The sequence below is a fragment of the Beauveria bassiana genome (genome assembly GCF_000280675.1).
Source record: "Beauveria bassiana ARSEF 2860 unplaced genomic scaffold BBA_S00005, whole genome shotgun sequence".
In the NCBI taxonomy this organism is placed as follows: domain Eukaryota; kingdom Fungi; phylum Ascomycota; class Sordariomycetes; order Hypocreales; family Cordycipitaceae; genus Beauveria; species Beauveria bassiana.
In genome coordinates this window covers 644421-658944 of record NW_007930840.1, presented here as the reverse complement: position 1 = coordinate 658944, position 14524 = coordinate 644421, and the positions used below count along the sequence as shown (strand labels likewise).

General features: G+C 56.1%; 8 protein-coding genes across 8 annotated transcripts; 3 read left to right on the top strand and 5 right to left on the bottom strand.

Annotated features, from left to right (window-relative positions):
- Positions 1-116: 116 nt before the first annotated feature.
- Positions 117-986, top strand: BBA_02497 (uncharacterized protein; the record flags this gene model as incomplete). Its single annotated transcript, XM_008597594.1, has 1 exon — positions 117-986. The coding sequence occupies one exon, from the start codon at positions 117-119 to the stop codon at positions 984-986; it is 870 nt and encodes a 289-aa protein (XP_008595816.1).
- Positions 987-1387: 401 nt separating this feature from the next.
- Positions 1388-4684, bottom strand: BBA_02496 (DSHCT domain-containing protein; the record flags this gene model as incomplete). Its single annotated transcript, XM_008597593.1, has 1 exon — positions 1388-4684. The coding sequence occupies one exon, from the start codon at positions 4682-4684 to the stop codon at positions 1388-1390; it is 3297 nt and encodes a 1098-aa protein (XP_008595815.1).
- Positions 4685-4978: 294 nt separating this feature from the next.
- Positions 4979-5555, top strand: BBA_02495 (cytochrome-c oxidase chain VIIc; the record flags this gene model as incomplete). Its single annotated transcript, XM_008597592.1, has 3 exons — positions 4979-5038; positions 5249-5453; positions 5518-5555. The coding sequence occupies 3 exons, from the start codon at positions 4979-4981 to the stop codon at positions 5553-5555; spliced, it is 303 nt and encodes a 100-aa protein (XP_008595814.1).
- Positions 5556-5877: 322 nt separating this feature from the next.
- On the bottom strand, positions 5878-7509 carry BBA_02494 (pentatricopeptide repeat protein; the record flags this gene model as incomplete). Its single annotated transcript, XM_008597591.1, has 1 exon — positions 5878-7509. One exon carries the CDS (start codon positions 7507-7509, stop codon positions 5878-5880), a length of 1632 nt encoding a protein of 543 aa, XP_008595813.1.
- Positions 7510-8246: 737 nt separating this feature from the next.
- Positions 8247-9065, top strand: BBA_02493 (37S ribosomal protein Rsm25; the record flags this gene model as incomplete). The annotated part of the gene is made up of 2 exons (XM_008597590.1): positions 8247-8632; positions 8708-9065. 2 exons carry the CDS (start codon positions 8247-8249, stop codon positions 9063-9065), a joined length of 744 nt encoding a protein of 247 aa, XP_008595812.1.
- A 163-nt stretch (positions 9066-9228) lies between these two features.
- On the bottom strand, positions 9229-10135 carry BBA_02492 (UDP-N-acetylglucosamine transferase subunit alg14; the record flags this gene model as incomplete). The annotated part of the gene is made up of 2 exons (XM_008597589.1): positions 9229-9939; positions 9998-10135. The coding sequence occupies 2 exons, from the start codon at positions 10133-10135 to the stop codon at positions 9229-9231; spliced, it is 849 nt and encodes a 282-aa protein (XP_008595811.1).
- Positions 10136-10517: 382 nt separating this feature from the next.
- On the bottom strand, positions 10518-11919 carry BBA_02491 (rho-related gtp-binding protein rhoe; the record flags this gene model as incomplete). Its single annotated transcript, XM_008597588.1, has 5 exons — positions 10518-10916; positions 10968-11165; positions 11230-11257; positions 11313-11722; positions 11800-11919. 5 exons carry the CDS (start codon positions 11917-11919, stop codon positions 10518-10520), a joined length of 1155 nt encoding a protein of 384 aa, XP_008595810.1.
- A 278-nt stretch (positions 11920-12197) lies between these two features.
- On the bottom strand, positions 12198-13910 carry BBA_02490 (FAD dependent oxidoreductase; the record flags this gene model as incomplete). The annotated part of the gene is made up of 3 exons (XM_008597587.1): positions 12198-13157; positions 13214-13834; positions 13902-13910. The coding sequence occupies 3 exons, from the start codon at positions 13908-13910 to the stop codon at positions 12198-12200; spliced, it is 1590 nt and encodes a 529-aa protein (XP_008595809.1).
- Positions 13911-14524: the final 614 nt, after the last annotated feature.

Genomic DNA, 14524 nt, shown 5'->3' with positions numbered 1-14524 from the left:
GGGTGGGCTCTCAACGTCCATCCATCAATCTTGAGCTCTCGAAACTACATTACCATATATTAACAAGCTCATCCCCTCTCCCTTTCCAAATCGGCGTCCGCGCCCGGCATGCCACCATGGCATCGACCACCGCACCCGCGCCCACGCCGCCGCCGCCTCTCCTCATCACCGTCCGCTTCTCCAGCGGCCTTGCCGATCTCGCCATCGACGTGCCCACGCCCGACACCACCACCGTGCTCGCCTTCAAGCACAACCTCCGCCAGCGCATCGCCTCGCGCAGCCGCTTGCGGCTCATCTACCAGGGCCGCATCCTCCTCGACGGCGCCTCCCTCGCCGCCGTTCTGAAACCGCTCCCCGCCGCGCCGCCAGCAGCAGCAGCAGCAGCAGCCTCCGATCCCAAGGGTAAAGCCGTCGACAAGCCGCGCCCGATTCGCGTCTACCTCAACTGCTCTATTGGCGACGAGCTGAGCACCGCGGAGCTCGACGCCGAAGAGGCCGAGGCCGCGAAGCCCCCACAAGGCGGTGGCGGGGACCAGACTGCAGCAGCGGCGGCCGGATCGGCGGCGTGGAAAAAGCCGCGGCCGAGGGGCTTTGATAGGCTGTTGCAGGCGGGCTTCACGCCGTCGGAGATTGCGACGCTGCGGACGCAGTTTGCGAGCATCCGTACGGAGCGCTTCGCCTCCGACGCCATGCCCTCGCCCGACACGATGCGCGGCATGGAGGACGCCTGGATCGACGGCAACGCCGGCGAGCTGCCGTCGTCGACGATCGCGGGCGGCGCGCTCGACGACGACATGGCCAACATGTCGACCGTGCTCGACGTCCTCATCCGCGCCATGATGATTGGCTTCTTCTTCCCGCTCGGAAGCATGACCTGGCTGCTGCGCCAGGACGTCTGGGGCGAAAAGTGGCGCATCTTTGTCGGCTCCGGCGTCGTCCTGAGCTTGACCGTCGGCGTCTTCATGACCATGGGGAGCGAGCATTAGAAGCCTCGGTCGGCAAATTACTTTGGCGTCCGACTTTCCATCTTTCTTGTACCACTTTTGATTTGGGCGTTGCGGCGTGGCATCTGTACTTTCTGGCTCTACGAGTCAAGCATATCAATAGGAACGACGGGCAATTGCAATAAATATCTTTCTTTCACATATGCTGCCATCACACATGCTAAATGCCAATGCTTTTAACGTCTCGTCATAGAATTTGACGAATGACAGACGCCTCTGATGGCTTGAATCTAAATTCATAATGTTTGTTGGTCAAAAGTCCGAATGCCGATAAAACTCCATTACAACTATATAACACCCTGGTTGCAAATGACGGAAATAAGTAACAGGCGCGCTGCAGCAAGTAAGACGAGTTAGAAACAAGGGGGTAATCAGCAAGTCCACTACAGGTACAGACTCTGCGCAGCCACAATATCTCTTCTAATCTTTTGCAGACTCTCGTCAAACTTTTTGGTGAGGTCATCGTTGCCCATGACTTTGGCAGCCTGGGCCATCTGGCGAAGCAGCTCTTCCAGACGGCGAAAGAGGCGAATCAAGGACCCTTCGTAGACGTTTGTCATCTTGCAAATCTCGGAAAACGGCCGGCCCTGGGCCCACGCAAACACCGTCTCCATCAGCTGCCACTTGAGGCTCGCCACGTACTCCTCCTCGTTGACGTCCAGCTTACACTCCTGACTGACTTTTGCCACGATGCGAGCCTTGGCCTGCACCTCGCGGTACGGCTTCTGCAGGTCCTCCTTCAGCGCGGTCGCCTCGACCTTTTCGTCAAAGATGAAGCAGCTCAGAATCGACGCGCACGTCTCAGGGGACAGCTCGTTGAAGAAGCGGTCAAAGAGCAGCTCGGAGAGCACCAGCTCGTGGCCTTCGGTGGACGAAATCTCGCAGGCGACGCGAGCCTTGAGCTGCACAACTTCGGCGTCGTTGATGAAGCCCAGACGGCGCAGTACACGCTTACGCGACTTGAGCTCGTCCATTTGCGCAATGCTGTGAGCCTTGGCAATCGCCTTCTTCTTGGACTTGATCTTCTCCGACAGGACCGTCTTGGCATGGTACTGATCCCAGAGCGACGGCAGCAGGGGCGACAGGTGCAGAGGATTGGCCAGCAGACGCGATTCGAGTACCTCAATCTTGCGGAGCAGTTTCTTGAACGACTCATCTACAATGTCCATGTTCTCCAGCGGGTCTAGGATAGGCAGTCCGTCGGGGAAGCGACGTTTCACTTCAGCAAGCGACTTGTTCACCGTGTCGCGGTCCTTATCGGTTTTAAGACCCTCCTTGGGCATGAAGAGGCGGATCTGGCTGATTGCCTTGATGCAAGTCAACAAGCAGGGCACAACAGCGTTGATGGTGTTCTGATCGCCATTAGCAGGAACCAGACCGGTAGGCATCTCAGCCGCTATCTGTCCAGGGATAATATCGGCGCTGGAAGCGGATATCGTGAGCAAGACATCAATGATGTACGACTCCTGGGGGATGTGTTCGGGCTCGCCAAGCTTGGGAGCGCGTCGCGGGTAGGAATTCACTATCACACCCCAGCCAAAGTCCAGGCCACCCGCCACATTATCAGTCGACTCTTTGGGGTTGTAAATCTGCACCAGACGGCCGGGCTGCAAAAAGTCGAGGCTGTAGTTGGGCAGCTGGATGACTGATCGCATATCTTTGGTGTAAGCGTTGAGCTGCTGGCGAATCTGATAGTAGTCCTTGATAGTGGCTTCATCAGGAATGGTGGCACCATCGCGCTCCTGCTGAATCGCCATGAGTTCCCTCTCGAGAGTGGGCACGCTCGCGGCGTTCTGGAACTGATGGAAACATCTCTCGAGCATGAACTCAGGCGAAATGGCTTCAATTCTCAGCAAATTGAGGATCATGTTATAGCCAAGGTAAAAGGCCGAATTTAGTCTGTCCTGTTGACCAGTCACAATTTGCTTGGCAGTGTCGGGCTCCAGCTTGTCGTCAATCATCATAATGACGATACCTCGCGCGTCAAGACCACGACGACCGGCACGACCAGCCATCTGCACGTATTCGGACGAGGTGAGCGGGCGGCGCTGGACACCATCCCACTTGGTAACCTGAGTAAAGACGACAGTCTTGGCAGGCATGTTCAAGCCGATAGAGAAAGTCTCCGTAGCAAAGAGCACCTTGATGAGGGACTCCTGGAAGAGGATCTCGATCGTCTCCTTCAAGATAGGCAACAAACCAGAGTGATGGACGCCGATACCCCGCACAAGTAGGGGCAGCAGGTTCTTGATTTGAGGCAGGTCGCGATCTTGCTCTGATAAACTCTCAATAGCACTTTGAAACACCTTGTTGACCATTGCCTTTTCAGAGTCGTCGTTGAGGCTCAGCTTCGATATACTAATGGCCATGTTTTCGCATTCTCGCTTGCTAAAGTTGAAAACGATGACGGGGTTGAAGCTCTTTCGAATCGTCATGCGAATAATCTTGCTCATGTCGGAGCCTTCATCGGCACCGCCTTTGTGTGTCTTTTTGTTCTTTCCTTTGCCCGTTGTTTTGGCGTTGATATCGTTGGAGTCGGCACCTTTCTTGTCCTCAACCTCCTTCATTACTATGTTGAAGTTGTCCTCGTTGAAGTTGCCCTTCTCGTCGACGACGATGCGCGCGCCAGAGCCGCCGGCAGGGTAAAAGTAGTTTTGCAGCGGCGTAGGCCGGAAATCGGTGTACACAACGTGGCAGGCTTGATGGTGAATCTTGGCTATCCATTCTGCAAACTGAAAGGCGTTGGGGATGGTGGCAGACAGAAAGACATATCGGACCTTGTCAGGAAGCATGATAATCGTCTCCTCCCAAACGACACCTCTCGTCTTGTCACGCATATAATGAATCTCATCAAAGACGACCCACGCGACTTCTCGCATAATCTCTGAGCCGCGATACAACATGGATCGCAAAATCTCCGTCGTCATGACCAGACAGCTGGCAGTCGGGTTGATTGTCACATCGCCAGTCATCAGACCAACATCACCAAAGAGGGCTTCGAAATCTCTGTATTTTTGGTTGCTCAGGGCCTTGATGGGACTGGTGTATATGACTCGCTGATTTCGCTTGAGGCACTGGGCGATGGCGTACTCGGCGACGACAGTTTTGCCCGCAGAGGTGTGCGCCGAAACGAGTACGCTCTCGTCGCGCTCAATAGATGCGACCGACAGGCTCTGGAAGGGATCGAGCTTGAAGGGGTACGTTCGCGCGGGCTCGGCGGGCGACTTGTGCTCAGAGAGCGGAACGTATTCATAGTCCAGATCGGGCGGCAGTGCGACCTGATGCTGGATGTTGTGCGACAGGATGAGTGACGAGTCTTGCGGGACAAATGTCGCCGCGCCTGCGACCTCTCTCGATTGCGCCGTCTCAAAGTTGTCCGCCATGACGGGTACGGCAGCATCTCCCTTTTTGCGACGCTTCTTGTCCTGCTGGCTTGGCGTGTCTGAGTCGTCGTCTTGCTCCGCATCTCCATCCTTTGAGGCAACTTCGCCCGTATCGCCCATTTCGGTGTCTTCTGTGGTGTTCTCCGTCTGGCCGTCGGCAGCAGTTTTGCCATTCATCGCCTCGTCCGCCTTTCTTTTCTTGGTTTTGTCTTTACGATTCTTGGCCGGCACTCTTTCATCTTCGCTTGCGCTTGAAGGGTCGGCGTTGCCCTCAAACACATCAAACATTTCGTCCATCTTGGGCAGCGGCGTGCAGCTTCGTCTGAAAACTTTCAAAAACGCTGTGAGTGGGTTGCAGAAGAGAATGGGAGCCGATTGGAAGATTTTTCTTGGTCTAAAGTCGGAACGCTCGAGTCCAGAAAAATCAGCGTCAAGGGGTAGAAAAAAAAAGAGCTTGATGCGGGAAGATTGCCTAGAAATCGGACAGCAAAAAAGCCACCCTTTCCCTCCAGTGCAAAGCTTGCAGTGAAACCTGAGAGATCGATCGATGCTCGTCTCTTTGCACTATGTGCGTAGCGCAGCAGAATAAAAATGATGGCTCAAAACAGGAAGGCGGTGGACTGGATCAAGACAAAATGTGGGACGAAAAAGGTACGTATCTTTTGTGGTCTTATACACACGTGACTCAATTCGGCCAATGTCTTTCGACCTCTTACGAGCTTACTCGATTTGCCGACACGGTCCTCCCCGAACGCTGAAGGTATTCGCAACTCCAAGCTCGCCAATCCATCAGTCAAGGTCCGCCACGCCTGCCCAATTCACCTTGGGAGGAGTTCTCCGAGCTAATTGACGATGTCGCAGATGTTCTCACACGCCGCCACCCGCACCACGACCACTCTGGTCTCCCGCCGTGCTTTCCATGCCACACGGGCTCGCATGTCCTCGCCTTACCACTACCCCGAGGGTCCCTACACCAACCTTCCCTTCAACCCCCACAGCAAGTGGTTCGGTATCGGCTACTGGGGCTTCATGGCCACCGGCTTCCTCGCCCCCTTCGGCATTGCCGGTACGACGACCTTGCGCGCGAGATATAAAAGAGCGACATGTTAGGAAGCTTGTAATGCTAACAGTTGTGGCAGTCTACCAAACCTACAAATCCGACCCTTAAACGACTCTTCGACATACGACAGATTGGGTAGATATCTTCATCTTGCATGGAGAACAGAAAGAGGCAGCAAGGCGATGGACAATGTTATGATAGAAGAGGCTCGGATAGATGCTTGCAGTCACATGCACCGACTGTAACATAATTCCATTTGTTGATACATTTCCTGGTCTCCTTTCAATGGTGAATTTTTCGGCACGTGGCATTGGTGGCTAAGATGTTCGCCACGCGAGTGCTTCTAAAGCTTATAATACAGACTCGCGAGTAGCGTAGAATTACATGAAATGTACAACTATATACAACATGGATCGGTGGCTAAATCTCCTTATTGGATGATTCTATCACCCATCATCTGCCTGAGCTTGGTGGTGCTCTCAAAGATGCGCCAAGCCGCAATGTCGTCGGTTTTGCCAACGATTTTGTCGCAGATGGTAAGAACCTCCAATCGGCGCTCTATCGGTACATCCCAGCGTACGGAAATCTCGTCAAAGGCCTTTTCCAATTTCTGCCGCGAGCAGCAGCGCTTAACGGCTTTCAACAACCAGATGACGGCCCATTTGTCGATGCGGAAATGCTCTCCCATCTCGTCCTGCGCCTGGTAAAATGCATGCACGACGCTGTCTAGGCGTTGCTCGCTCCATTCTGAGCCGGGATGTCCGCCGTTGAGGAAGAAGCCTCGGAAGATGCCCATGAAAATGGTCGGGTGCAGGACAACACCCTGCGCCTTCATGTCGTCCAAAAAGTACACCACCTTGCCCAGGTCGCCTACACGAACAGCGTAGTGTTCAATAAAGAGTTTGAATGTGCGTAGGTCTGGCGATATGCAAACACCTCGTTGCAAGTTGGCCTTGAGTGAAGGGTGCTCCTTGGCCACTTTGGACAGCATCATGAGAGCTTTGGTGATGACCTTGGAAACCATGTAGTCCTTTTCTGGTCTCTGGGGAACACTGGTTCCTCCGGCCCTCATCCGCTGATATGTGTCTTCAGCGGCTCCCTCCTCTCCGCAGCGGAGCAGTCCCGAGATGACGCAGTTCAAGGCAATCGTGTCCACCAGCTGGCCAGCTTCCACCATTTCCTTGTATGCAGCTCTGACGCCATCGGAATCCCTCTGCAGGCCAAAGTAGTAGATAAGTGTAACGTGGTGGAAGTGATTGAACTTTATGCCCCGATTCTCCATTTCCTTGTACAACGTGTCAGCCAACGCGAAGCTGCCGGCTTTGGCCGCGGCGTCAAAAAGAATGTTGAAGGTGACTTCATTAGCGGGCTGGTTTCCTTCTCGCTCCATTTCAGACCACAGTCGCATCGCAGATTCGAGCTGTCGTGTTTGGACCCTGGCAGTGTACTTGGCGGCAAACGCAAGCGCATAGTTCCATTGACGCTGGTTGAGTGTGAGACCAGCATTCTTCACATCAGCCACTAGCGAAAAGTAGCGGAGCATACCAGCTGATTCTCTTTTCGTTGGCAATCCCATGACTCGCAAAAGTTCTTTCCTCCAGCCTGCTGTGAGATGCAGCATGCGAGGTTCGGGCAGCTCTTGATAGGTCGCGTATATCTTTTCGAGGGGGATCAAGTCCCGATATCGCAGTCGCTTCCGCAGAGATGTGCAGAGCTTCTCGATGATCTGTTGTGTAGCAGCCGAAATCTTGGGCAAATCTTCTCGAGTGGGAAAAAAGACGTCTTGTTTCGCATCGGATATCCTTATGTGTGGCCCGTCTGGGGCCGCGAATCCGCCACGGAATGGATCCCGGTGCGCCTCGAACAGCTCGGCTGCCGTGGATTGCACTGGTCCCGGCACAAAGGAAAGAAGCTCATGTTTGTCGAGAGTCTGACCTTGATTCTCGGATCCAACTGTCGAGTGTAATGTCGAAGACCGCACCTTTCCTTGAGTTCCTGGTGTATGCGCCGGCAATAGAGTCACTCCTTGCTGAGACTTGATTGCCGAGTCGGCCAAGTCCATGCTGGCCGAATCTGTTTCCCTTTCCAAAGATGTATCTTCGCCTGGTTGTATAGGTTTCAACATGGAGTTGCGAGGATGTCGGGCAAATGCTCCTATTGTAGTTTTGTCGACTCGTTTCGGCAGCGGCTTCGAGTCTTGATTGGGCGCAAAGGTCGAAAATAGCCATATAGCGCTTCTCTGGCATTGCCCTGAAGTGCGCGATTCGATTTGCATATGCCTTCCGCCCGCAGCATCAGCATGACGTCCAGGCAGAGCTGCCACAGCTGCTCCAAGAAGCTGAGGTGCAGCAGCAGTGCCGCGGGACCGCATGGCGCTGCGGACGGGTCCCCGGACGCTGCTCGTTTTCATTGCAACAGTGTATCCATTTCCACCTCTAGCATGTGCCGAATAGAAACGCCCAGAATAAAATTCGACAAGAAAGGGACAAAATGAAGGAATGCTTATTCTGCTTGTTTGATGGAGATCCCGATATAAAAAAGTGTGGGTCTGGAAAATACGCTGTCGCGCCGCCTGGCATCTCCTTGCCAGCACGCCGGGCTTACGATACGCCGACCCCAAAATTCAATTCAACTTGCTCCATGTTGCATCTTCAACCTGTCTTTTCACGACATCTGCCTTGCGCCACCGACTCAATTGGCGGCTGATCATCAATCAGAGGGCACTGTTCACCGATAACGAGCTCGAAGTACACTTTTCTCGGCTCCTTCTCCAGCCCGACCACACACACTACGATAGCCATGCGTGGCCGACAAATCAGGCCCGCGCGGCTGGTGCAGAACGTCCAGGAGGAGCTTAAGCGCACCGTAATGGGCAGCGAGAATACTTACAAGCCGCCGTGGCTAAACATTGTCTCGTCGGTCCCGCCGTCCGAGACGCTCGTCCGGCCGATCCCCACGCAGCACACGGCGGTCAGCGGCAGCAGCAAGGCCAAGAAGCCGCGCAACATTTACCGTCCGCAAAAGATTGTCTACCTCGAGGACAAGCTGCGCGCGACGTTTTACAAGGACCACCCGTGGGAGCTGGCGCGGCCGCGCATCTTCCTCGAGTCGGACGGCAAGGACGGCCAGCGCTGCGACTGGAGCAAGGGTGTGCGCCAGCCGGGCATGGCGCTGACTGGAGAGAGGTGAGTGCTGCTGCAGCAAACCCCTTGTCTATCCAGGGTTGGAAAGTTTTGCTGATTGACAACGTTTTTTTGTAGCGTCGTCCAACGCCAATTATATCTCATCGAAGTCAAAAACATGTCGCAGAACAAGGCCTACGACACGGCACGCAAAGAATTCTACAGGCTGCGTCAGGCCGAGGAGATTGAGCGTCGGGTCGCCGTCGAGGAGGCGCGCCATGTTGGCGCCTACTTTGGCATGACGAGAGGCGATGTTGGCATGAAGCTCGAGGACCAGGAGTTTGAGAACTGGAAGGTCTGGGCCGGCAAGGAGACGGCGGCGCGCCAGGCGCAGGCGGCCTCGGAGGTGGAAACGTTTGACCCCAACGATGCTCTGCCCGACGAGGATGCTGATTTGGTCGGAATGACTGAAGCCACTCTTGAGCGAGGGGCGTAGGAGCAGGTGTGGAGGAAGCAGAAGCAAGCAAAATGTCTCTTTTCTGGGAATGAACAGGCCAACCATGACAGGCCAAACGTCCAGATTTTCTGTTATAGATACTGTACAATATGTGTATTAAAGATACAAACTCACGAGACGAATGAGTTGTCGCCGTCAGTGCTTATTTGTGCTCGATGTCGTCTCGCCTCGCGTTGAAGACAACCTGTCCCACATCGCGGACGCCGTACCTCGCCGCAACCTGAGCATGCTGCACCGCAAAGAAGTCCGCCAGCCCCGTGTAGTGCAGCAGCTTCCCCGTAAGCGACAGTGTCGATATGCGCGCCCAAGACTCGACATACACGAAGCGCATGCTCTCCGCAGGCACCGCGCCCACCACCTTGAGCGCGTAAATCACGGCCGCCACAAAGAACCCTGTCGCGGGCCCGTTGGAGAACACTAGCGACGGATACCTCCTGCTGCCCTCTGGCCGCGCCAGCAGCGCCGGGATAATGTCGAGAACGCTGCGCAAAGCGCTCAACGGCGTTGTGAGCAGGCTCTGGTGGACGCGCCGCGCGCGTGTGACGTGCACAACGTCGTACGTGCCGGGTTCTGTTTGGCGAGCGGCGCAGAGAGCGGTTAGGGAGGCTTCGTAAGCGCGTAAATGGTGCAGGGACATGGCGTCGCCGCGGGTGACGAGGTAGCGGCGGTGGGAGCGGCGGAAGTCGCAGGTGCCGTCGTCCATCATCATGAGCATCTCACGCGTGTGGCCGCCGGAGCCGAGCACAAAGAGGCAGTAGTCATCGTGACGCTGCGGCGGCGCGGAGGCGGCCGGGGGAGGGCTGGAGGGCCAGCGTACGCGGCGCCGGGCGGCGACGAGTTGGATGTGGCGGGACTAAAGGGAAAATGTTGGCATTCGGAGGCAGGTAATGGAGGATGAGGGGGGGACGTACCGTGATGAAGATGGCGAAGAGGGCGACGAGGGCGATGGCTGTGAGGATGATGACGGGTAAGGGAAATGCTGACAGGATGAGACCGGCAATGACGGCGAGTAAGGCAGCGGATAACCTTGTGAGGAGGAGAGCCACCATCCCGGCGGTCTATGTGTTGGCCGATTACCAGTGTCTTGTAAAACCTGGCTATTGGTTGCGAGGCAACGTGGCAGCTCTTCGTTGCCCGCCGTCGGGCGGCTGACTGACGAGACAGTCTACTTTCCTTTGGACAGTCGTAGAACCAGTCAGAGAACTACAATTTTATGTTCTTGATATCCATAGATGAGCTGCAAATACGATGCAGTGGTGCTCAGCAGACAATCAAAGTGTTGTTGTGTTTAGGTTAAATCCAGATCGGACCTGTCGCAGTGGGTCGCCGTTTATCAAACGACTTATACGCCAGACTTGACAGGCGACTTCATCTCTTCATTATACATTCTACCTTTTGGCCAACATATTTCTTCACTACAAAGCTCCCACCTCACATAACCACCCCTTCCATCCCCTTTTCACCCCCCAGCGCCATCCTTTTAAAGTTCCTGTACATTTCATACTCCCTCTCCACAATCCTTCTCGTCGCCTCTTCCGCCGCCTCCTCCACCAGCAACTCGCAGCCCTCGCCCGTCAGCGCCGAGCACTCGTAATATTTCGCCTTGATGTGTTTTGCCTGCCACGCAGCCTGCGCGCTCGACGCGCACGCCGACGCCGCAATGACGGACTGCGTCGACGCCGACAGCGGCAGCTGGTGGTAGTAGTAGCCCAAGCTGAAGCGGCGGAGCGAGGCGCCGCGATGTCGCAGGTCCTTTTTGGTGCCGAGCAGGCGCAGACTCGGCGGGAGTGGTTTGGAGCTGGAAAAGAGGCGCTCGGCGGTGAATTTCCACTGCGTGTGTTAGTGGATGAGAGCGAGAGAGAGAAGAAAGGGGGCGGATACCCAGGCGACAATAGCTTGTAGGGAGGAATGGTCGCTTATATCAAAGCAGAGAAAAATGATATCCCAGTGAATATGGGCCAGGAGCTGCACGGTGGCGAGGTCCGGCGCACCAGAGGTATCCCAGAGCTCGACGCGCGCGGCGCTGTGTCGCGGCTGATGTGTGTATGTCTCGTATCTGGTGCGCGGCATCACGGATGTCTGTCCACGTCAGCACTTTCTCTCCTTTGATCTCTCCTTCATCATCATGGCAAACGCAACATACATCTGGAAAATAGCCATAGCGAATGCGACTAATAGTGGTTAGCATCGGTTTCCATGTTGTGTTTCTGTGCAAAAGGTTCGTACTTGAGCAGCGAAGTCTGGCCCGCGGACGGACATCCCACAAACAAAAAGTTCAAATGCAGCTGCTTCGACATGACGGGCTCGACGACGACAGTCGACAGCCTCGCGACAGACTTTTCATCCTGTCCGCCGTAGCAGTCCTCGTCTTCAAACTCCTCGCGGCTGCGCTTCTTGCCGCGCCGAAACAAGCCCGCCAAGAACCCGCCGCTCCGTTTCTTATTCTTCCTCTTGGGACGCACCGTCGACAGCGCTGTGCTCGGTCGCGGCGGGCAAATGGTGGATTCGTCGTCGTCGGTGGTGGTGAGGTGGCCCTGCTGGCGTTTTGGCGTAAAGAGCTTTGCACGAAAGACGCTGAATCGCGATGCCGGCCGTTGCACTTCTTCCTCGTCTGTAGGGTCCTGCTCCCTGAAGGTCTGTCCAGTTCCTTTCGTCAGCTGGCTTGATTGCATCTTCGAGAGCAGAATCCAAGAGCAGAGAAAATTGCACATACCAGCCGCGTCACGGGCCGCTCCCCAAACCCATCGTTGGCAAACGGATCTTCGCGCTCGAGGCGGCTCGGAACTGAATGCCGCCACGAGTCAATGTCAATCGCCGAATCGTGCTCACTCATGCTTGGCAAGTCGATCAAGGAGCAAAGACTAGGATTCGCAGCAAAAGAGAGAGAGAAAACGTGAGCCTAGCAATATGGCCTGTGCAAGATTGACAAAGCTAGCTGGATATATACAGAATCAAAGACGGGCCGCTGATGTGCGTTTGCATCGGCGAAAAGCCCAGCCGAACAAACAGAAGAATTTGCCTCCCCATAACTCGTCCATAACTTCCCTCCCTCATTCTCCACACTCATCATCCCATCCTAAATAACCTTGTTCTTGTTGTTGTGGGAATGACCTAGAGCTGCCGTCCCACCAGATTCTGCAAATCCGCCCTTTTCAGCCTCTCTTCGTCCACCGCCAGCACATTCCTCGGAAACCACGAATCCAGCTTCCCACCGGGCCTGCCCCTCATCCCCTCCAAATCTTTGCCGTCCTGTCCCGCCATCATGATGCCCGCCGCCGCGCCGCTCAGCCACGCCCACACCAAGCCGTGCCCGTTGAAGCCCGCCGCAATCCACTCCCCCGAGCCGTTGATGACGCCGCCGCCGCCGTCGCCCGGATACGGATTGCGCCTCTGCGTCACATTCGCCCCCAGCGCGCCCACAAACGGCAAACCATCCCCCGTGAAGCCCATGATGCCCGTCCAGTCCGACTTGATCCCCCCACCGGCCGCCATCGTCGGACCGCCGCCCCAGTTTGGCTCAAACACCGTCGGCATGATGCCACGGACGTGCGCGAGCGGCAGCGCGTCCCGCCGGCTGTCATCCCACGTCCCTAGCAAGTTGAGCCCGCCGTGCCGCCCCTGCGCAAACCCGCCGCCGACCAAAACATCCCCCGGGGAGCCGTCATCCTGATCCGGCCGCTGCGTGGCGTAGTCGTAGCCAGGCTCGTACACTGTGCTCCAGGAGCGGTTCCCGTGGGTGCGCGGGAAGTGCGCGCCGCCGTCCTGCGCGGTCATGCAGCCGCGGGCGCCGGTAAGGTATTGCCGCAGACGTGGGATTAGGGCGGGAGCGTAGGCGTTGGTGGCGTGGAGGACATGCCGCGTGCGGACGACGCCGGCAGAAGTGTGCACGGCGTAGGGATGTTGTGGAGAGTTGGGCGCGATGGAGATGTTGGCGACGGGCGTGTTGCTTAGGAGCACGAGCTCGGGGTAGCGGTCAACAAGGGCCTTCCAGACGCCGGTGACGAGGCGAAAGGGAAACGCGGCGCCGGCAGGGTAGGAGATGGCGCCGGTGACGAAGCCATTGCAGCCAAACTGTTGCAGTCAGTACGCACGCTTGAAGCCGCCTTTCAACTTCTGTGCAAGCTTACCTTTTCGCACGCTTCCTCGCCGGGCCAGATATTGACCTCCGTTTCCGGCAAACTCCTTCTCAAATCCTCCACCAGTCCCTTTGCCTTTTCAAAATCCTCACTCTCCAAGAACAAATCCACCGCCTCCACGTCGCTGACCTCTCCCTCCTGCACTTCCTCCCCCAGCTCCCGCAGCGCTCGCCCACCTTTCTCCATGAACCGCAGCACCTCCCTTGCCCTCCCCTGTTCCTTCTCATCCTCCTCCTCCCCCAGCGCCTCCTTCAGCTTTGCAAAATCCCTCCACGGCGTCACGTCGATGCGGCCCGCGCCACGCCCCGTGGCGCCGCCGCACACGTCGCGGGCGTCGAGCGCCACCACCCGCAGCGGCATCTCGGTGCGCTGGTCCTGGCTTATCTCGAGCAACGTCTTGGTGGCGGCAACCCCGGCAAGGCCGGTCCCGATGACGACGTAGTCGGCGATATCGGGTAGAGGGCGCGGGTTGAGGTTGACGGAGGGGAAGGGCGGGTCGGACATCCAGTACGAGGCCGTCGCATTGGGAACGGGCGTAGCGGCGGCATGGAGGGCGCGGTTGACGAAGGCGTTGTAGCCGGCGCTGTAGCCGGCGCTGATTTGCGCGGCAATCTGCCGGTGCCGAATTAGCTCTCGTCGTACTGATGAGGATAAAGCTGATCATAGAGTTCTAACTCACCATTTCCATCTCTGTTGGCTTCTATCGCGCAGCGAATCAAGAGAATCAAGCTGCGCGTGATGCAAGTCTTCTGTGAGGGTTATCATGGTTATACACCTTTGCGCTGTATATAAATACTCCTGTCAGGTCAGGCGGAAGTACAAAAAAGGCTCAAGCACCGAGACACAGACAGCTCATCTGTCTCGGACAATAATAAGGTTTCTTCTGTGCGCAGATCAGTTAGCGGGGGCTGGCGTCACATTGCAACGCTCTGGAATGGGAGGTTGAACAAAGGGGCCCTTCTTTGCCTGCCGCCACCGTCATCCATCATTGGCCGGATCGCCGCTAAGCCGGCCTCTAGTCACATATGATATTTTCCATCATATATACTAGTCTCTAGTCATAAATACTGGCGAGTGCAAAGGGCAGGATGATTTAGCGACTTGGCGGCCGACTCCGTGGTCCGGAATGGGTGACTGTTGGCAAAGTGTTGGTCGCGGCTGGGAGGGAGCGTGCTTTGTACACGGACACGGAAACGGAACCGGCAATTTTATCAAAGCACCCGATTTACTGATGAGAAGAACATGCCAATTAATTCACCGTTCATCGGCGAAATTCGCAACTACGAGGATAAACACTGCAGA